At 49.6% G+C, this 20,523-nt stretch overlaps 9 protein-coding genes across 9 annotated transcripts; 6 read left to right on the top strand and 3 right to left on the bottom strand.

Annotated features, from left to right (window-relative positions):
• Positions 1–573: 573 nt before the first annotated feature.
• LOZ57_005118 (uncharacterized protein) lies at positions 574–2,217 on the top strand (the record flags this gene model as incomplete). The annotated part of the gene is made up of 2 exons (XM_049254150.1): positions 574–927; positions 988–2,217. 2 exons carry the CDS (start codon positions 574–576, stop codon positions 2,215–2,217), a joined length of 1,584 nt encoding a protein of 527 aa, XP_049106803.1.
• Positions 2,218–2,312: 95 nt separating this feature from the next.
• LOZ57_005117 (uncharacterized protein) lies at positions 2,313–3,035 on the bottom strand (the record flags this gene model as incomplete). Its single annotated transcript, XM_049254149.1, has 1 exon — positions 2,313–3,035. One exon carries the CDS (start codon positions 3,033–3,035, stop codon positions 2,313–2,315), a length of 723 nt encoding a protein of 240 aa, XP_049106802.1.
• Positions 3,036–3,989: 954 nt separating this feature from the next.
• On the top strand, positions 3,990–4,999 carry LOZ57_005116 (uncharacterized protein; the record flags this gene model as incomplete). The annotated part of the gene is made up of 3 exons (XM_049254148.1): positions 3,990–4,364; positions 4,416–4,769; positions 4,820–4,999. The coding sequence occupies 3 exons, from the start codon at positions 3,990–3,992 to the stop codon at positions 4,997–4,999; spliced, it is 909 nt and encodes a 302-aa protein (XP_049106801.1).
• A 924-nt stretch (positions 5,000–5,923) lies between these two features.
• LOZ57_005115 (uncharacterized protein) lies at positions 5,924–6,988 on the bottom strand (the record flags this gene model as incomplete). The annotated part of the gene is made up of 1 exon (XM_049254147.1): positions 5,924–6,988. The coding sequence occupies one exon, from the start codon at positions 6,986–6,988 to the stop codon at positions 5,924–5,926; it is 1,065 nt and encodes a 354-aa protein (XP_049106800.1).
• A 1,297-nt stretch (positions 6,989–8,285) lies between these two features.
• Positions 8,286–9,077, top strand: LOZ57_005114 (uncharacterized protein; the record flags this gene model as incomplete). The annotated part of the gene is made up of 1 exon (XM_049254146.1): positions 8,286–9,077. One exon carries the CDS (start codon positions 8,286–8,288, stop codon positions 9,075–9,077), a length of 792 nt encoding a protein of 263 aa, XP_049106799.1.
• An 802-nt stretch (positions 9,078–9,879) lies between these two features.
• On the top strand, positions 9,880–11,394 carry LOZ57_005113 (uncharacterized protein; the record flags this gene model as incomplete). Its single annotated transcript, XM_049254145.1, has 1 exon — positions 9,880–11,394. The coding sequence occupies one exon, from the start codon at positions 9,880–9,882 to the stop codon at positions 11,392–11,394; it is 1,515 nt and encodes a 504-aa protein (XP_049106798.1).
• A 567-nt stretch (positions 11,395–11,961) lies between these two features.
• LOZ57_005112 (uncharacterized protein) lies at positions 11,962–13,290 on the top strand (the record flags this gene model as incomplete). Its single annotated transcript, XM_049254144.1, has 1 exon — positions 11,962–13,290. One exon carries the CDS (start codon positions 11,962–11,964, stop codon positions 13,288–13,290), a length of 1,329 nt encoding a protein of 442 aa, XP_049106797.1.
• A 1,203-nt stretch (positions 13,291–14,493) lies between these two features.
• On the top strand, positions 14,494–16,332 carry LOZ57_005111 (uncharacterized protein; the record flags this gene model as incomplete). Its single annotated transcript, XM_049254143.1, has 2 exons — positions 14,494–16,154; positions 16,215–16,332. The coding sequence occupies 2 exons, from the start codon at positions 14,494–14,496 to the stop codon at positions 16,330–16,332; spliced, it is 1,779 nt and encodes a 592-aa protein (XP_049106796.1).
• Positions 16,333–16,635: 303 nt separating this feature from the next.
• Positions 16,636–19,893, bottom strand: rpl15 (60S ribosomal protein L15; the record flags this gene model as incomplete). Its single annotated transcript, XM_049254142.1, has 9 exons — positions 16,636–17,318; positions 17,374–17,530; positions 17,748–17,834; positions 17,931–18,011; positions 18,431–18,473; positions 18,693–19,274; positions 19,388–19,522; positions 19,618–19,795; positions 19,872–19,893. The coding sequence occupies 9 exons, from the start codon at positions 19,891–19,893 to the stop codon at positions 16,636–16,638; spliced, it is 1,968 nt and encodes a 655-aa protein (XP_049106795.1).
• Between the last annotated feature and the right edge of the window lie 630 nt (positions 19,894–20,523).

The raw sequence follows: 20,523 nt of genomic DNA, 5'->3' as shown, positions 1-20,523 counted from the left end.
AAGCTCCGTTTCAACAGCAAGACAGCCCTGGATGGAATGGCCCGCCGATGCCCAGCAATCTACCATAAAGGCTACGGTCAGCGTCTTTATTCTTTCGCCGTTCAACCAGGCTTGACTTACTTAACACAGCACTCATAGCGGTCTGGCACTTTGTCGGTTCAGCTTTATTCGTACGCTTAACTCTCAGGAATTTGATTGTCTGCAGCCGCATAGGCTTCATGCGCGTGGACGGCAGCTTCGGAGGCATGGTCGTGGGTATCGTTCCGCAGAATTGTAATGTGTATATCAATATCGTACGCTAAAAAAGAAATCTTCAAAGAGCAGTAGCCCAGGGCCACCTCAGCTATGTCGACAATCCCAGGTGTAGTCCAGTTGTTTTGTCCTTGCTCGGCGTTGAATTAGTTATCTTCTCTCGGTACGCCAAGACTCACAAACTCTGATCTTCGACGTTTGCTGACATAAGTTAACTAAGCGGACTGATGACGGAGGCCGAAGACGCGGGAATAAATTCATTCGATCGTGTGTTCATGTTCAGCACATTCGACGATAAGACTGCTCTCGAAGACGATTAAAATGAGGTGCCAGCGCCACCTTGAAGTATTAATTCAGAATGCCTGTGTTAGGCCAATTCCCTCGCTCTACTATAGCGTCAGAACATTATCAACGAAATCCCCACAGTATCAAGAGAGCGAGGCTAGTACAATTAAAGACAGTCGGCAAAATGGTGCCCCACCGGAAGATGAGGGCGCAATGTCGAGGAGAATGAGGGATATGTCTGAAGAAGCTATGCTGGGAGGAAAATCTGCAATGAAAAACATGCAAGAAGCCGGGTTCTCTGACGAGTTAAAGAGACAGCTAGAAGAGAGAATAGCTGCTGCCTCATTTAAAAATGAACATGCGCAGGCCTGGTCTGTTGTGAATATGCCGGTATATTTTCCTTCCTTGTAGCCTCTCTACCCTTGAATGTTGACATATTCTTTCCTAAAGCGAAGTGCTGGACGAGGAACCCAGAACATGGCCGCCGCTGCTCCTTGGACTGGAACAGAGAACATTCATGATACAGCCCTTCGCATGCTTGACGATTCTAGTAAGCCTCTACGAACACCATTCAAAATTCCATCACCGGTCTCCGTAAACGCACCGCCAAGAATCCGTGGTGCTCGGACATCTGGGCAACGGCTTGCTCAGGCTCGGGAACGCAAAGAGGCTTATGAACTCACCCAAGATTCTCAAATTTCCAAAGAAGAACGGGAAGCATACCGTCGAGAACTTCATGATCGATTCACTCCTGGTGCTAGATCTCTTCCCGTCTCACTTCAAGGGCTGAGCTCTTTGGCCAATGAACGGATAGAAGATGCCATAGCACAAGGTCAATTTCGGAATCTTCCCCGTGGAAAAGGTAAAAATGTTGAACGTGACCATGCCGCTGCTAACCCGTATCTTGACACGACTGAATACTTTATGAACCGCATTTTACAAAAGCAAGAATTGGCGCCCGAATGGATCCAGAAACAGCAAGAATTAAAGCTTGAACTTCACCGATTTCGTACACAATTGAGAAGTGATTGGAAAAGACATGCAGCACGTCTGATATCAAGCCAGGGAGGCTCACTACAGTTACAGATCCGACGGGCTCAGGCATACGCTGCTGCAGAGTCTAGACACAACAAAGCTGCCCGTTGTTCAGTACCGACGGAGTACAAGGATGCTACAGGTGCCGAACCCAGAACACAGATAGACAATGAGGGGAGATTATCACGTACTTTGAGGATCGAGGCTACGCCGAATTCTACCGAGAGTAACTCTGAAAACGAACCAGAACCTCTGCCAAATCTTCCTTGCCTACGTGATCCGCAATATCTTTCTGTCGAAAAGGAGTACCATGAACTAAAAATAAAGAAACTCAACGATCTCGTTCGCTCATACAACCTTCAAGCCCCGCAAATTGCCCAAAGGCCATACGTCAATCTTCAACGAGAGTTGGATACTTGCTACGCTGATGTAGCACCCTCCTTAGCGGATGAAGTCCATAGAAGGGCTACACAAAGATCTCATGAACCGGGACGAGTGTCGATGACAGAGGCTACGAACCCCCTCCAGCAAGTTCTGGGTCTTGGCAAAGCTGTGCGAGTTTATGACGAGGATACAGCTAAGGGATATGGGATGAAACAATTTTGGCGTGACCTTTGGAATCGTCAGGCGCCGACAGCGCAATAAGATGTAATAATACATTTTGGTTTAGCCCATCTCCAAACCGAATCCATCACAGCATCACGTATTCTTTTTTGGTAATACGACGGCGAACCTATATATTATTCCGTGAACGTGATATCACGGCTTTCTTTAAACCTCATTTCTGTTTCTCCCACGAGTTGATTGGTGGCTTGAAACGCAGCCAACATAAGCCGCAAACAAGAATAACTAGCTAAGATGCCCAAGCAAGAATAGAACACTAGCTCGAATCGGGAGATAGTCGGCATGTTGAAGTGCGAAGTGGTGGCACTGATGATATTTTGGAGAAACAGGACGAAAAGACCAGTGGCATAGAAAAGGCACGCCATTTTTGCACGTATAATGATAGGGTATTTAAGATGCGGTGTGTGGCCTAGTTCCCCGTCTTCACAGCCGTAAACACATGGACCCATGAATCCAGACGCATCAAAGCGGTCCGGCGTAAGATGGAACGCGATGGTAGAAAGAAAAAAGGGAATTGCGACAATGCGTTCAAGGGTCCAAAACATCAGCAACCAGTCTACTTTTGCCATCATTTCGCTTATACCCCGACGCTCTAATGCCGTAACGGATATGGATCGTGCTATCTTGTCGGCTCTTGCGCGGAGTGGGATAATGAACGGGTGCCAGGGGATTTTCGGGTAGTCTCCCTTAGGCCAGCCTGCTTGGGCCAGGTTTGAGTCGCCAAAAGGAAGGCGAGAGATGATTTCTAGATTGCCCACCCAGACCTCATTGACAGCGTTTCCAGGCTGGAGAATGTTCGGGGATCGCAGGCCGTTGACCGTGGACACTTTGTTGCCCATAATGAGACGTACTGTGAGCTTGCACCCTAATGAAGCCGAAGTCTAGTTTGGAGGAGAGCCGCCATCATGCTACTTAGTTACACATCGGTGGCTGGGAAGGCAGCATCACTCGAATGGCGATTTCCGTCATCCTATGACTGTTGCTCCGGCTCGCTCGCGGCGCTACAAAACGCCATGTAACTACGCACATCGACCGGCTAGTTAGCTGCGACTTCTGTGAGGAATCAGGATCGTTGAGTAACCATGCATAGTTGCTTTATGTAACTACTACGGAGTAGTGCTGCAGCCCTTATAGTAAGTAGTTCGCGCAACCATCACACAATTGCTAAGGTCAAATCACTCTCCCTTCCCCTTCGATTCTATCATCGACCTAAGCCTGCCAAGCCGGTTCTAGCTATGACTGTGAACTTCTCGTATTACTAACCATGTCCGCTGTGCCTCCAGGATGTCGATATATCCAGGGGGGATTCCTACTGCGTTCTACCACCAAACACCGCAAGTGGCGACTATACCAGCCTTACCCCCCAACGACACCCAGAAAGGAATTTCGTAAGCGTCGGCGATATTACTTTAGCTCCCTGGTCTTACCCGTCATTCGACTATACCAAAAGAGGCTGGCTGCTGCATAGGAGGTGCCTCGAGTTCGTCCAAGATCTTCCACGTTCGAAGTTGTATCAACTGATATATTTGGTTGAGCCTACTCTTCTCCCAAAAAGTCTGACGCCGCCGAGTAAAAGCGGTGCGTTCGCTGCCCCAGTGCCGCTCCACGATCCATCCAGCACACGAGACGTAAAGCAGCAATGGCACTATTTCGTGGGGACGATGATTGCGAATTTTTGGTTTTGGCTTTGCTGTCTGTTTTTTCAGCATCCTTACCGAACCGTACAACCTAGACTCCCGGGAGGAATCTGGAATATAGTCTTAGAACATGACATTGGACGTTTACTTTTCGTCATGAGGGCAGCATCTCAGCTTTCTAGGCAAATGCTCCCGCAGTTTAAAATCCCCCCCACAAGATTTACAGCGAAGACAGTCCGATTGCGAAGTGATATAGTCCGCATCCATTTGGTCAATGTGGGAGATAGGATATACGTCTCCAGTTTGTCCCCCCCAATAGATCATGTTCCTCAGGAGCACAGCACAGATTATCAACTTGATGGGAGCAGTTATCTTGCAGTTAAGAGTGATGGTTTAGGCGTGATTGATCTTGCATTTCGACAACACAAGTTTCTGCCAGATTGGGTATTAAATAATGACTGTGCGCCCTTTTCTTATGAAATCGCGATAGTTAGATATGCAGATCTCCGAGAATTAACAATCATCTGCGATGTATGGTCTCATTCGCTCTCGTTTTTTGGTCCCTCTACTGACATCTAACAGTTTTTGAAATGCCGTGCTATAATCCCAACCAACCGTACAGGGCCTGAGCCGTTCTTTTATCATAAGCCTTTTCCTCCATGGGATAGCTGGGTAGATTCCGGTTTTTTGGTTAAGTCCCTACTCAGTGACCAGGACCCCTTTATGCTCTTCACTCATGCAAAATACATTCCGCTTACGGACGCAACTAGAATCGGGTTTATTGTTGATCCATCGCGAAGAGGAATACAAGCGATTCACGTAAACTCCGATGGCGACTTTGGACAATACTCGCTTACCTTTTCTCAGCCACCAACAATGTTAAAGTTTCTAGTGTGTCGGACAACAAGGCTGGGTTTTCAGTACCCATTTCTTCAAGTAAGTTTTTTCAGAGTCTTATATTTATATCGCTCTACTGAGACAAAAAGTTTGAGATCAACGGGAAGTGGGAGCCTTCTCATCCACCGTATTGCGATGTCGTCAAGGCTGTCATAGTGTCTAATGTTTTGGGAGTCTGGCTAGCTAAAACATTCCCATTTGTCCCTTGCCATTTTGGCGTTGTTGTGTCCCAAAAGGCGAATCTTACAAACAGCAAGATTGAAAACTAGCCTAAGGTAGAGGAGGGCGCAGCGCATCCAGAACTCAACGCCTCGCGAATGTTAAGCAATGGTGAAGGAAATACACAATCAACATGTAATCAATCCTTTCTATAGTCAAGTAGACCTGAAATGCTTTTGGACTCTTCCTCTAGGCTATTTTCGAAAAATTCGCATTTCGAACTTCCAGTTGCTGTAGTGGCAAAAGCGAATTCGGATTGACGACAGTCAAGGTGAACAATATCATGTAAAACTCTTCGAGAAACAGATTCCTTTACGGACTCTAGGGACTCACACTTCCCCGTAAAGAGCCCCGCGCCCAGCATAAGTAATCTGTACATGTCGACTCCGCATAATAAGAGGATCAGGTTTCTCTTCTCCCAGAGCAATGTCGCGGCCTGAACGTCACGAAGAAAAACTAACATCTTTCGAAGGCCCCTAGAGACAGTAGTGGTTATTCAGGCCTTTAGTCATTCCAGAGACATGGTTAGAATCTGGACTTTATAGTGTAGTTGCCAATAAAAGACGGAGACTATGCTGCCGTCGAGGAAATAATTCATTTAGTCTCAGAGGGTATCGAGAAACTGCCAGTTCGAGAACATGCGGGTATAGCACATAAAAACGAGAAGAAAATAAGATGGAATTCTGAGTTCCTGGGTTCCTGGCTCACCAATGCATACTAGAAAGATGGCCAAACAAAATGATAAATTGTGTTAGTGTATGATTAATGATTAAACTGCAAAGGATTTCAGGCTGTCTCCATTGGTTAACTATGCAGCAAAAACCCGACTAGGTGGTCTTTAAAGACGGAATGGCTATGTAGCTACTTCGTAAGTTTTGTAACTCGGGCTCCTCAATGAAAAAAAAAGAACAAGAAAAGAAAACTCGAAAAACACTCTTCTCCAGTCAGTAAGGTATTCACCAGGGAAAGCTTAACTAGTTAGTTGATTTATTCTCCTCTGCCCAACCCATATCAATTTCGATTTCTTCCGGCCAAACGCATCCCTTGGGACCCCGAGCCGTAAGTTCCTCGCGGAGAGCTTTGAACAGGTTTCTCAAATATTCCCTTTCGCCGGGGATCTCGAGACCTACCTTCATTCCAGCCATGACAATCTCCTCGAAGCAGGCCCTTGCCAGCCCAGCAATCTGTGCATCCCCTGAGTCGTAGAAGTCCTTGAGCCTTTGTCGCCAAAACAACCACCGCTTAACACTAAAACCAGGCTGAGTAACGCCTGCTTCGAGAGCAAGGCCACCCGGCAGGCTCGACATTTGGATGTTTTCGTTGCTCCACATAGACACGTCCGGATTGAAATTCACCAGTGAGCGCTGGGCAAGCTTGAATCGTCCATGTTGAAACCATGCGTCGCAGGCTGGAAGCAGGTCGACAACAGAGGGCTCGGAATTAGTTTGCTCGGGGTGGTCTTGAGAGTTGGGGCCTCTCAGTGGTCTTTCTGTCTCCAGAGTCTCCTTTAAGAACCACAGGGCACAACCGCTCAACTGGTCCGAGCACACCCCCACAGCAACCAGTTTGGCGGTTAGCGCGGCAAGGCTTTCTCGCTCTGTTGCTGAGTAGCTTGCCGATTCGTTTCCCCAGGCATCTTGAAACTCCCTTGTGAGGAAAGGGAGGTCACACCAGAGCCTTTCCTCGTTGTCCATCCGGCCCAGGTTAGCCATATTAGATGTCATGCTCCCTGGGCGTCGAGCAAAATGTCCCAACTCGCGAGCCTCTAGAATCAGCGTCACAAGTCGGTCAAGCTCGGGACTGTCCGCTGGAGTGATTTTCGCTGCGTGGATCAGTTCATCCCAGAAGTCGCGCAGACTCTCCCGAAGTCGTGCCTTGCCGAAGCCATGGTTAAAGTAGCTGTCACCAATGCTAATCATATCATCGTGGAGTCTTCGCCACGTCTTCTGGGGGTTTGCGGGATCGTGATGGAATTGATTACGTTTCTGTTCGCGGCTGAGGGGCACCCAGGGGCCGCTGCCGTTGTCGAATCCCGCCATCGTCAAGAAGGGTGGGGGAGAAGTCAGGGGGTAGTTAGGGATTGTGGAGTCGTGAGAGGAGAGGAGGATGGTTGAGAAGAAGGAGAAGAAAACCCAAAGCTGAAATTGATGATTATCATTTCATATATAGCGGATCGGGCCGTGTTGTCACAAACGCGGGGTTTCTCATTGCTTGTCTCACCAGCCTTCGACATCGATTGTACGACTCCAAGACAAAGCCGACGTCCCTGACAATGAAGTCCATCATGAACCTCCTCCTGGGAGCCATGGCTCCTCCCATCCTCGCCCATACCATTCCTGACATGGCTGGCGCCATCGAGGTTGCTGTTTGAGACATGTCAGCTATATAAAGAGGACGGTGTCGACCTGACCGCCCAAACGGTAGTTAACTAGTTCGATTCTTCCTGGAGAAGACAACAAAGTTGCTAACTCAGGTCTAGAAATGCAACGGAAATTTCAACGAAAACGGATGCCACTGCGCCCATCCCATCCGGGTTTGCCGTCGCGATCATGTTGGCCACGTCTGCGTGCAACACTCGAGCCTCGATGCCATTGTCTCTCAAAACGCCGAAGTGGTATACAATCCAGACCTTAGTTTGGTTGCTTGAGAATTTCAAGCGGAAATCTAACGCGTTTTCGATTTCACGGATGTTTCTATATACCTCGTCCAGCTGCTCTCGAAAGCGGGTGGACAAGCCGTCTTGTTGGTGGAGGCCGGAGCCAGAGACCATCCCAGGCTCATCTCGTGGCGTCCTCGGCGTAGGCATCAAGCTCCGTCTCATATCAAGGCCCGGTCACATGTGGCGGGGATGTCACCCACCTGCGCCGTAGCCAGGAATTGCTTTTCGTGTCCCGCCAACTTACAGACCGCTCCCAGGCGAATTCGAAGGGCCGAAATGCGGTGTGATGGCCGCCCGCCCACGCCTGGCCCTCTTCTAACTACACACAATTGCTCTCGTTTTCCATCTTCATCCTACCTGCGTTACCTACTGCTGACAGTGGGAGTATTGGTCGAGCAAAGAAGCTTTTGTGGGACTCAGGTCGTGTTCTTGTCATCACACCAAAGAGCCTAAGGTTGACGGTTCCTTGACCGGTGGCAAACACTCTGCCAGCTTTCTTCTAGAAGCAAACGCTGAATTGGCCCTCCGGTAGAATATATGCGGTACGAGATACTACTAGTAAAGAAGCAACTTTAAAGGTTTCCTACTGACTTGAATTAACTATTTGGTTTTATAGTTAGCCCCAGCTCATCCTTCACACCCAAGCGATCTCACTACGAGGCCAGAAGCCCTGCAGGATGGATGCAAACAACGCACCCAATAGAGTAGCGGTAGTCACTGGAGGCGGAGGCGACATTGGCCGTGCCATTGCTGCCGAGGTTATAAAAACCCGGGACCATGTAGTGCTAGTGGACATTGACAAGGCCAGCGTCGAGCGGGCAGCCCAAGCTTTAGGAGCACATAGGGCAACGGCCATTATCTGCGATATTACAGACGATGTTGCAGTCCACCGAATGGCACAAGAGGCACTGGCACTGGGTGCGGTCAACCTTTTGGTCAACAATGCCGGCGGGACGTGGGCAAGCTCGCTTCAAGAAACGACGCCGGAGGTGTGGAAGCGTGAGACGGCGCTGAACCTCGACGCCTCCTTCTTCTGCTTCAAGGCCTTCGAACAGTCATTGAAGAACACCCACGGCACAGTTATTAACATTGCCTCCGTCAACGGCCTGTCTGTCTACGGCAACCCCGCCTACAGCGCTGCGAAAGCCGGGCTGATCCATTTCACGAAATCGATTGCGGTGGAATACGGACGGTTCGGCATGCGGGCGAATGCAATCGCTCCTGGGACAGTGCGCACGCAGGCGTGGGAGGAGCGGCTGGCAGCAAATCCCAAGGTGTTCGAAGAAGCGATGCAGTGGTATCCGAAGGGTCATGTCATCGAGCCGGGAGCGGTGGCTGGCGCGGTGGCCTTCCTCAGCAGCCCCGAGGCAGCGTCCATCACGGGCGTCTGTCTTCCAGTCGACGCCGGCCTGACGGCTGGCCAGGCACGGCTGGCCTCGACGTTCTCGCAGTCGCAGTTCTACCGATAAATTGGCGCTGGCAAGCTGTTTTGTATGAGAGTTAGTTAGAGTTAGCGATCTCCGCTGCAGCAACGGCGCGGCAAGAAACGAGGCCACCTTGGCTGTTTGTCCGGATGCGAGGGCTCCGACCTGAGCGCACCCGCACACACACAGAAAGAAAAATCAAGCTCCGGCGTTGCAGAGCGGCCGAGTCGGTGAGCGCCTCGTTGCGGGCAGCCTGTCGCTCCCTGATCCATGCACGGCCGTGTGACGGGGCGTGATAGCGTGTGATGGCGCGCCCGCTTTCTGCAGCAAACAAGAAGACGGCCGGCCGGCCTGCAGCCCCCAAGCCTTCGCCGTTCGCTCAGGCCGGGGCGGTCGCGATGCTGATTCGACCCTGGTGCTGCGGCGCTGCATCCCCGGGCGCTTACAGCGCAGCAAATCACCGCGCTGGACGCTGCAAACCCCTCAGCAGCGACAACGCTTGCGATGGCCAGCATGCTCTGCTGGCCGTCGATTGGCCGTCGCGGGGCCTTGCATGCCGCCGTGCGAGCAAATACGAGCGCCCTTAAGACGCTCCATTGGCCCCCCCGCCGCTGCTCGTCGCTCCTCGCTGCCCGTCGACTCGAGTCCTCCCCCAAATCCCTCCATTCGAGAGCCACGACTGGCTGTGCAGCTCCTGGTGGGCGGTCGATCCCCGTCCGCTTCATTTGCGATCCCGCCCCAGGCTCCTGAATGTGGAAATAATTACCCCCAATCGCCGGGGCAGTGTCACAGAGCTGTCGGTTTCCTTATATGCCGCCTGGAGTATGGTAGAACAAAGACCCCAGACATGTCCGGCTCTTCCTCCACTCTTCTCTCACGCCTCGTCTCCTCCGCAAGCACAGCTCTCCTCCTGCTCTTCGTCGCCAGACCGATACCTGCTGCCCCCGCTCTGAACTGGAACATTGAGATTTGGAACGAGCCTGCTCCGCCGCCTGACCAAGGCCCGCCATTCTCCGCCGGTGCCATTCGAGATAAAAGCCTGCTGTGGCGAGAGATTGTTGTGATCCTTGGGGTGTACCTGACGATTGCCTCTCTGTTCCTGGGCGGTCTTCTGACGGTGGGCAGACGGCTTCGACGGAACGCACAACAATCCAACCAAACGCTGGAGATGGAGATGCTTAAGCCGCTGCGGCCGACGGTCAATACTACTAGCTCGATGCAGACCCCGCAGACACCCCAGAATACCTGGCCCAGTCCCATGAGTGGTGCAGACAGCAATAATTGGCCCAGCCCACAAAAGGGCAAACAGCGGTCCTTTAGTTTGCCATGGTCGAGAGGGCAAACACCCATCTCCCGTGCGGGAAGCGTATCGACAGTGGACGAGAATGTTGTCAAGGCTGACCGTCTCAAAGCTCAAGAAGAAATGGAACGCTTATATGCGGCGGTTATGGAACACGACGAGCAGCAGCAGGAGGCCAAATCAAACGGTGGCTTCTCACCTGCAAGATCACCTCGCCCTACAGTTCCGCCTCTTGAAGGTCCCCCGGAGTTCAGACATCTCAGACAACGCCAGCAGTCATTCCAAACTCACTCACCAGTATCGCCCCTATCCCCACTATCACAAGAACTGCCCTCCCCAGTTTACACGGAAGCCCACATGCAGCAATTACAGCAAAAGCACATGCAGCCATTGGCGTATCGGGAGACCCCGGATTCGCAAGAAGTTCCACCATCTCCACGCAGTGATAGGTTCTCCAGACTCTCCGCCCTTTCTTTCCTAAGCTCCCGATCTCGAGGCCCCAAGAAACTGCGGCGAGACTCGGTTCGCAACCTTCCAATCTCACCTCCTATTTTATCTCCGGAACCAAATCCGCCCAGTAACTCCGAAAACCAGCCCCTTTCACCACGTATCTACCACCCAGGCCCACCACCTCTCAATCCCATGCAACAACAACAGCAGCATATGAAAGGCAAATCTAAACCCCCGCATTACGAAAAACTACGCAACACCTCCGTCGATAGCACATATAGCGTCCCTCCACCTCTCCACCTTCGCAGTGCCGGAAGCAGCACTTCCACACTTCCCTTCCGTGTCGCTTTCAACAATGCTCCTATGAGCGCTCCACCCACCAAGACAACCATTGTTGAAAGGCGAGAAAGCATTCTTGGCCCGTTAGGCCCCCGAACAGGCATCCCTCAAACTCCTTACAGCCCCTATATGCCCTTCACTCCAATCACGCCGCTTACTCCAAGCCGGATGATCACAAGAACGGAGCGAAAGAGAATGGAAAAGAAAAACGGGATGCAAGTGCAGACCCAGGCAGACATGGTAAAGGCCGATAATGAGATGTGGGGATCATAAATGACTGTTATGATAAGCTTTTCGTCTTTAAACTCTTTCTATATTTTTGGGTTAACGGCCCGCTTCTTTGCTTTGATACTCCCCCCTTCTTTCTCTGCCTAAGGTTCTGTTTTGGAATTTTGTTATTTTACGTAGTAATGCCTGTTTTTATGATAACCTCTTTTGTTGAAAGTAATACTTATTCTCTATCATTTCGTTGCATTTATATTTCCTCTTGGAGGCAGCTAGAAAATGTGGTCAGCCAGTTCAGCGAATTCAATTGTTATTGTCATTTAACATCTTTTAGTCAGTGAAGTACATAATATTCACTTAACCTTCTTGTTGAACAGTTGATGGTTGTGAAGGACACGTTCGGATGTTCCTGGCTGGTCTCTGATGACGTCACTGTTTCAGGCACATTTTTTGAGACAACAAACACCCTTTCTAAATTTTATCCACCAGGGTGCCTAACATGCATCATGATTGATTCTTAATAGCCAGTCTACACTCTAGACTGCCATCATAAAATTATATGAACGCTATATGTTGTTTATTGCTAACATTCGGCATAGTGGAAATCTGCCCGCGATGTTAACCGTCCTCAGCAATGATGATGTGCGGTCTCTACTGTTCTCACTAACAAGAGATGATGTGCGCGAGATGCAAATCAATCTGGCACAGGCATTAAAAGACTACTCCAGCGGGCATCAATACTCAGAAGATTCATCTGAAGTTGAACCAAGAGGCAGCACAATATCCAAAAGAGATGGCCAAACCACCATGTTCTTGCCTGTCAGAGCTGGATCGAGTCATGGATATAAGGTGATGACAGTGGCAGACACGCCCAAAAACATAATTAACGAGAACAAAATACGCCAGCAACGGCCATTGTCAGCATCAGCATCTTCAATGACTCTACGAACGGTGCCTACCCACGACTCAGTTCGTCGCCCCGTTGATTTTACACCGAGTGGAGCATTACTTCAATTGGAAACTGCCGCACAGCGGTCCCATTCGCGCCCAGCAAGTCCCAAACCTCCCGCACACCCAAATAAAGAGGTAAACACTTCGTCTAGCTTGACGTTACTGGACTCTACTGGATTGCCATATGGCCTTATCAATGCACAGGAGTTTACAGCATTTCGCACTGCATTGAACTCTCTCTTGATTTTCTATAGACGACAGAAGGTCAGCACCATCACCGTATTTGGCGCTGGCCGCCAAGCATACTGGCACATCCGTCTAGCTCTCCTGCTACGGTATAACGATATCAAGCGCGTTAATATCATCAACCGTTCTTTCGAACGAGCCACAGATCTTCTTCGCACCATTTACGCCGCTGACCATGCAGAGTGGCGGCAGCATGTCAAATTTTCTGCGTTTAGTCGTGATTTTGTGGAATACGACAGACTACTTCGAGAAAGCGTTGTGAAAGCCGACGTTATATTCTGCTGCACGCGGTCCCTTGAGCCACTTTTCCCTGCAAAAATACTAACCAGTTCTGACGGCCGACGAAAAGGCCGGTACATCAGCGCCATTGGTTCTAACTTGCCCACTGCAGCCGAATTGGACCCAGAGCTACTTGCGAATATTGCTCGGCCAAATGTCCATCACAAGAATCTGCCACACGGCAGCGTGATAGTTGTGGATAGCCTTGAAACTAGCCTTCAGCATTCAGGGGAAATAGTTATGGCCGGTCTAGAACCACGGCAGTTGGTCGAGGTTGGTGAGCTCCTAATGGTGAAAGATGCAATTGAAAAAGAAGCAAATAAGCCGGACAAGGGACTCGTTGAATGGATTCAAAAGGGCAACGTTGTCTATAAGTGCATGGGGCTGGGGTTGATGGACCTGGTTGTTGGTCAAGATTTTATTAGACTTGCAAGAGAAAAGAAGATTGGTGCCACAGCAAATTTTTAAACATCGAAGTCAAATAAAACAAATATATCTCAACAACTCCTTATAAAATGCTATCGCTCGCCAAAATCGAATCCTTCGCCGAGTTCCATAATACCCTTCGCTGAAAAAACCGCCGAAAACATCAGAGGATATATCCATGGAGCCATCGATCATCTCTTAATAGCTGTGTTTCTGTTGAGAGACACGTCACCGACCATACACAACAACGGTATCTGATTTGGTAACAAGAGTTCTGCACGGACTCGATAGAGCCCCTCCTTAACGACACTATTGCCCAAAACGTTTTCGGCCATCATTTCGGCCCAGCCCAATGCCTTGGAATCGTGTGGCTGGAAATTCTCCCGAAAATAAATCCAAGGGGTGTCGCGGAGGCGATATTTAAATGGACCCTGTTTATCGCCACCATCGGGCCAGATTGTGATCGACAGCTTCAGTAAGTCAAGGCCATGAATTCTCGGTGTCGAACCTGAGAGGTAAAGGGAGTGTTGAAAGGATCTGTAGGGAACACCTCTTAGCAAAATAGAATGACACTTTTGTCATACTAGGAAACAAATGATTCCTAGATAGCAGAGATAGAAAGAACGAAGGAATAAGAAAAGGACAAATTCACGTGTCAGATGGGTTCGGAATGACCGTAAAATCTTTCACGTCCAGCAGACGGCCGAGGGGCCCAAGGTCGCAGTAGTATGCGGGGTTATCTCCAGGAACCTTGTCCAAGCGATAGAGCGGCTCCAGGGCGGCTGGATCTTCCAAGACAGACTGCGCTTGGCTGGCATGAAAACGCATGGCATCAGATAGCCGAAGGCATAATCCCAGGAAAAGGGGCGTACAAAAAGCGAAAGAGATCCGCATTTTTGTGCAAAGTAGAGTATATTGTTGAGGGATGTCGTTGGCTTTGACGTTACTGTAACCTGGGATCCTCTGGTCTTTATAGACATGTTGACCTGATTTCTATGACGAGCTGATGACGGCGGAGTGAGGGGAAACGTTTCTCCGTAGGGCACGCCAATCACGGTACAGATACCCATAGGGCGAAGCCCGTGACACGGGAAAGGATTATCTAAGCTAGTGCCAAGGCGGAGAAAGAACAGGGAATAGCCCAATAAGGCTAGCGGGTCCTGCCGAAGGCTTCTAGAACACCACATGACGTCACCCTCCGTCGCCTGATCCCGCGCGTCTCAAAATTTTCTTTCCGATCGCTCAATGGCGGAAAAGTCAAAAGGCCACTCGCTTCCACAATGTTTTCGCCTTGATGCCATACCACAAGTTGGCCGCCAGACCTACCTTTGCGCCCGGAATACGTTTCCTGACCTTGTTCCGATGTCCACGGACCCAGTTCGCCTTCCCAATGGCTATGTCCTGGCCGTCACCCCTGTTTTTGGGGGGATGACATTCAAAAATAACAATATCAATTTAAGTCATTCAGTCCTACCTCCAGGTTGGAACATTGTCATCCAAACAGATCGCTCTGCCCAAGCAGACGGAACGAATCGACCCGAATCCGCCCTCTCGTTCGCATCCAATGGCTCTTCCTCAGGTGCGTCGCGTGCCGCGTCCGGCTCAAGGCCACAAACTCCAGCGATGGGCAGCAAGCCCATTCCGCGTGGCAATGCTTCGCGTTTCACAGTACCAACTCGCGACTCTGATTCTCTCTTCATCTCGTCGATTTTCCTACCCTCGAGCTCCGATTTCAAGCCTGCGTCCTCTCCCACGCGAGAGATTGCGATGCTGCTCTGGGCAACCCTCTTCTGGTACTTCCATCTTCCCGAGCCCAATTTACGGATTTGCACACCTGAAGCCAGTTTAACGCCTGAATCTGGGCGTCCCAAGGGTGATTGGCGCGTGTATATCAGACGAGAGGGTGTTTTCAAAGGCCGCCATCTCTTGCAGAAGCTAGAGCGCATGGGCCTAGTAACGAGTTCGGACTCATCGGTCGGCCTTGATCCTGCGGACCCCAATTATCAAGATATTTGGGGCGACGTCTATGTCAGTCGCCGATCCTTCTGGCAACTCGATCCGAGAATCTTTCTCTTCACTCTTCAGCCCGCCGCAATTCGGTCGGGTATCGATTCACCGCATTTTTCTCGGCCGGCATCGCCGTCGAGGGAGTTTGGAATGTCATCTCCAAAAGTCGCCTCTGCTATCCTATCTCCTGAACAACACGTCTTCCATCCATCGTTGCCGGGCGGCCCATTTTACTCTGCAAGTCACCTTCCAACATATTTCCCACCGGCCCCTGCACACTTCATCACGACGAATGGAGTTCGCCATCCTGCCCGCCCCAAGCCCCCAAGGCAAGGCGAAACGTTCTATGTTCGTTATGTTAGGAGTGTGGGCCAAACGCTCTCTTTTCGGGTGCCAGTACTCAGCCCAAGGGATTCTTTCACATTCAATGACATAAGGATCAGCCACCGCAAATCCTCAAGTACCACCTCACTCATCGACGGGTCATCCGTATGCTCGCCCTTAAAACCGGAAAATGAATCAGACCTCGACATTTTACACCGATGGATGAATAACTCACGCATCAACGCCGCGTGGGGCGCGGCTGGTCCGCGTTCTACGCAAGAAGCCTTCCTTCGAAAACAATTTGCGTCCCGATATTCGTTTCCAGTATTTGGTTGCTGGAATGGAAAACCTTTTGGGTATTTTGAAATTTATTGGATTAAAGAATCGAACATTGCGAGACTACTCGCCACCCCTGTGGGTAATTGGGATCGCGGATTCCACTGCTTGATAGGCGAAGATGAATACCGGAGCGACCATCGAGTGCAGATCTGGATGTCTGCACTGGTCCACTTTTGCTGGTTGGCAGATAGTCGAACAGAGAATGTGATTCTCGAACCTAGGGTGGATAACGAGAGGTGAGTTCCTTGATTCTTATGCTGTTGTTGGATCTACTTATTGACTTGCAATGCAACTAGATTCATCTCCAACCTCCAAGAAGCTGGCTTTTACAAGGAGGGGGAGGTGACCTTTCCACACAAGCAAGCGGCTGTGATGAAAATCAGTCGAGATAATTGGGAAGTGCCCGCCTTATAATGCGCACCATCAAATCCTACCGCCACTTAATATCCCAACGCCTACTAGTTTGTTCGGACATTTGAAATTTCCCCGCACTTGTGAGAAAAATATTGATAACCCATATATGATATCTTTGTGTTGCATTACGGCGTTTAAACTAGAGAACTTATACACGATTTCCTCAAGGTGATGGATTTGGCGAATTTGAGCTATTTCGAGCGGGAGGCAACACTACGATTTTGTACAGAATACGACCAATCCTACTGTAATTAATCATTGGGTGGAAAGCGATGAAAAAGATATGAAAATTTATGAATGGAATTACTTTTTGTTGTCTGCAACAGCCTTGCATTGTTCAAAAACGTATTTGATACGAATCATATTATCATCAGCAATGATTATTGTATTTTCATTCCTAATCATTTCATCTAGTCTCCATATCATATCCGCAGAGAGAAATAGTCCTGTGATGTAGGAAACAGTATTTTGCGGCAAAGATGGTGTGTTAAAAGACCGGCAAAGACCCCCACAAAAGCCCCAATCCACCGACGCAACGAAAAACAATCGTAAGGCGTCGCGTTTATCGGTATCTCCAGAGGCTGAGAGTGTTGTGGCGCTTCCAGGTCTTCCGTCTGCCGGCGGTGGTCTTGTTGTAGCGGTGGCCCTTGTTGAGACCACGGGATTTCTTGCCGGTTGCGGTGAGGCCACGGCATTCGCGGTGCTAAAAGTATCAGAGTAAGTATTGCGTTTCGAAGATGCATCAAAAATTAAACTTACCTTGTGGACAGGGTTCACGATCCAGTTGATGCGGGGATCGCGACGGATGGCCTTGTGCTGGGGGTCAACAAGGATGACTTCGTAGTACTTGTAGGTAGAATCCTGATTGATCCAGTACGAGTTGAGGACACGGAGATTGGCGCAGCGTTTGCCTACACGTTCCTCTGCGGTGGATTTGAGGGAGCGCTGGTATTTGAGCTGGTTAACACCGTGGTTGGTGGGTTTGCCTGAAAAGAAAAGGTCAGAATTTGCGTCCTTCCACAATGAGCACGGCAAACATACCGTAGGTGGCACCCTTGGGGACTGGTCGCTTGCGTCCACCGCGTCTCACACGAACACGGTAGATAACATAGCCCTGCTTGGCCTTGTATCCGAGGCGGCGGGCCTTGTCGGGACGAGAGGGGCGGGAAGCGCGATGGATAACATTGAGTTGACGGAGCTATATTGATGCACTCTCAGCAATGTTCAACGAGTGTATAGCAAGACACACAGAGAGACCGAGAACATCGAGGATTTTCCCCTCTTGTTCTCATTGAGTGTGCCACACAACCAAGTGTAAATTTCTCGAGCGGAAATGTGGCATAGCTCGGGAAGCGCGGAGTTCTCTTCTTCTCGGTCTCGGTCTCGGAGTCCTGGTTGGAAATCTTTTATCTCACCTCCCAGCATCGCACGCGCAGCAAGAAGCGCATCACATCGGACTGCTTCTTGCGCTGAAGCTCTTCCACATATTTAAGAGCACCCATCTAGAATCATTCAATGGAGCGATTAGTACTTGAAAAAGTATTGCTATGGCAAAGGAATCGGCCTAGCACAATTTTGATGTCAGTAGATCAACTCACCTTGTCGTATTTGGGTTGTCGTCCCTGGTTGTCGTTGTCGCTTCGATACTCTCGCAATCGTTGCACGTTGTGTGGAAAACGCTAAAATCGTGTAAGCGAGGCTGGGCACGTGACTAGTATTCGTGATTAGTCATCCTGATCCATCTTCTCCCAACCTCAAGATCGCTCAGAAATGGATTTACATAGGGTTTTCAGGCCTCTGGCCCAAGTACCAATCAAGCTTGGCATCTGGAAAGAGAGGTTTTACGGGTACACATTTTTATGCTCACATTCTTCTCTCTCTCTCCCTCACCACACCCGCAATACGTATCGAACAAGTTAACCTTGAGGAGGGCCTGGATGAAATTCGACGAGAAGACAATGCTAGTCACCCACCAGGCTGATCATGCAGCCTTCTATGTACCTGGGGGGTTAAAAATGGTCTTTTCTCCAGCTGCCCAACGCCACACTTCAACACATCAGCCTATGGAATATACGACTTATAGTGTTAAATACCATACGCCGTACCAGGCATCTGGCAAGCGTAGATGTGCTTCGGCACATCTATTGAATTTTTCTCTATTCAGTCTTTTGCAATATATCTTGCTCCACTGTCAATACTTGTATTTGTATAATCACCACTTAAAATATGGGTGTGAAATGGTTGTTCTAAACGTTAAAAAGATGTCATTCATGCTCTAGTCTTTGATATCATTTCTTAACTCCTAATAAATGCTAATATCCTCATTAAACAACTACATACATCCCCCCTACCACTAGCACCTTTCCCTTTCTTCCTGCATCTCCTCTTCCGGCAACGCCTTCACCAGCGCCTCGAACCCTTTCTGAACCTGATGCGCCACCAACCCCCAACCACGCCTCCCCCCACCTCGACTGCCTCCTTCACCACCCGCCTTTCCCAGATCTAACATATTCTTCAGATTCTCATCATCCTCCACCCCTCTCTTCCTCTTCCGGCGCCACTGGGAAATCGAATTCCGCAGCGGATTCTCGGGATTTTCATACATGATCAGCCTCTCAATCTCCTCCGCGGACACTTCGCTGCCGACCTTGATCAGCCGCTGCACCTCGGCGTGGTCTTTTTCCCATCTTTCTGACAGATCGGGCAGGGGCTTGATGCTTGATGCGTGGTCGTTGAGCTTGTTGAACATTTCTAATAGCTTGTGGGACCGCTCGAGGGTATCCTTGGTCATGCGGTACAGAGGCTGTTCCTCGAGTCCAACGTTTTGCATGCTGGGGTTCTCCTCTGACGTTTCTATGTCCTTGGGCATGACGGAAGGCGGCGCCAGCGCAGATCTGAAAAGGGATTCAAATCGAGATTTGAACTGCTCCTCTTCCGCTTGACTAGACAGATAGTTAAAGCTAGTTTTCTTTTCTTTTCTTTTTCCTCTTCATCTCCTTCTTTCTCCCACTGCAAAACTCAGCAATAGAGAGACTAAACAAACAAACATACGTACATTTTCTTCTGCTCCGCATCCAGCATCTCCAAGAGCCTCTTCTCATCCTCGCGCACTTCCGCTTCGAATTTCTTCGCGAACCCATCCCTCTTCTCCGCTCGTTCCATCGCCGCCTGCAGGGCTTTCAGCGCCAGCCTAAACGCACGCGTTTTCTCAGCCCCAACCGGCCTCCTTACAGAACGGTACCGCAGTGGTGGGGGGGGGGGGGGGGTGTTGATTGGTATTCTTACCTGGCTTCCTCCAATCCCCCGATACTATCGTCCGAGCCGTCCTGGCTCTCAAGCACGTCGTTATCGGCATAGTCGTCATCGCTGGCGTTGGAAGCTGCAGTCTGAGCTGAAGCCGTTCTCTCCACTGTTCTATTTTGCTTGGGAGCGGCTTTGTTGCCTGCCTTGGATTGTTGCGGCCCTGGTGCTCTAATAGTTAGCTGTGAGTTTCGAAAACAACATGACTTTTGTCAGACGATGTGCCATATACAGCTTACCTGCCCGTTTAGAGTATGCCATTGTCTACTTGGGCTATTACAACTGTTAACATCTTCTGTGAGGTCTAGCTTACGGTATATGTCCCAAAATGGCAACTCGTTGTAGTCAAGTCATGTGATCACATCGTTCCAGCACAGATCAATAAAAATCCGATTAAGAACAATCCTATCCGATGAAGTTCTCTGCATTTGCAATAAAAGGAGGGGGAAAAAAATTGAAAATCTCAAATTAAGGCTCAAAAAGCAGAAAAAACACATTCGCAGTGCCAATGAAACACCAATCTGCAGTGCAACGCTGGAGGTGGAGCACAAAATCGAAGGGTTTCAACAAGCGATTTCATAGTAGTATATCAGAAAGGACTGGGCACCACAGATTAAGCTTGAAAGGACTTTGTCTTCTAATATCCCCCAACCATCCATATCTCAAGGTAAAGAGAAGCACAAAAATGAATGGGGGGTATAGTTGTATAAAATGAGCGGTGCTCGGCTCAGGCCCAACGGAAAAAATCGCTGTCGAGTCAGGGGAAGATAAGATATGCAGTAGTAATAAATATAGTTACACGATAAAAAAGAATAAGAAAAACTTGCTTAGCAAAGGAGTCATAGAAAAAGAGAAAGTGCTGGAGAGGTTCTCGGAGTCTTCCGGTTTCCA

Source organism: Ophidiomyces ophidiicola, assembly GCF_022830035.1.
Source record: "Ophidiomyces ophidiicola strain CBS 122913 chromosome Unknown scaffold_24, whole genome shotgun sequence".
NCBI lineage: Eukaryota > Fungi > Ascomycota > Eurotiomycetes > Onygenales > Onygenaceae > Ophidiomyces > Ophidiomyces ophidiicola.
This window is presented reverse-complemented; position numbering and strand designations above follow the sequence as displayed.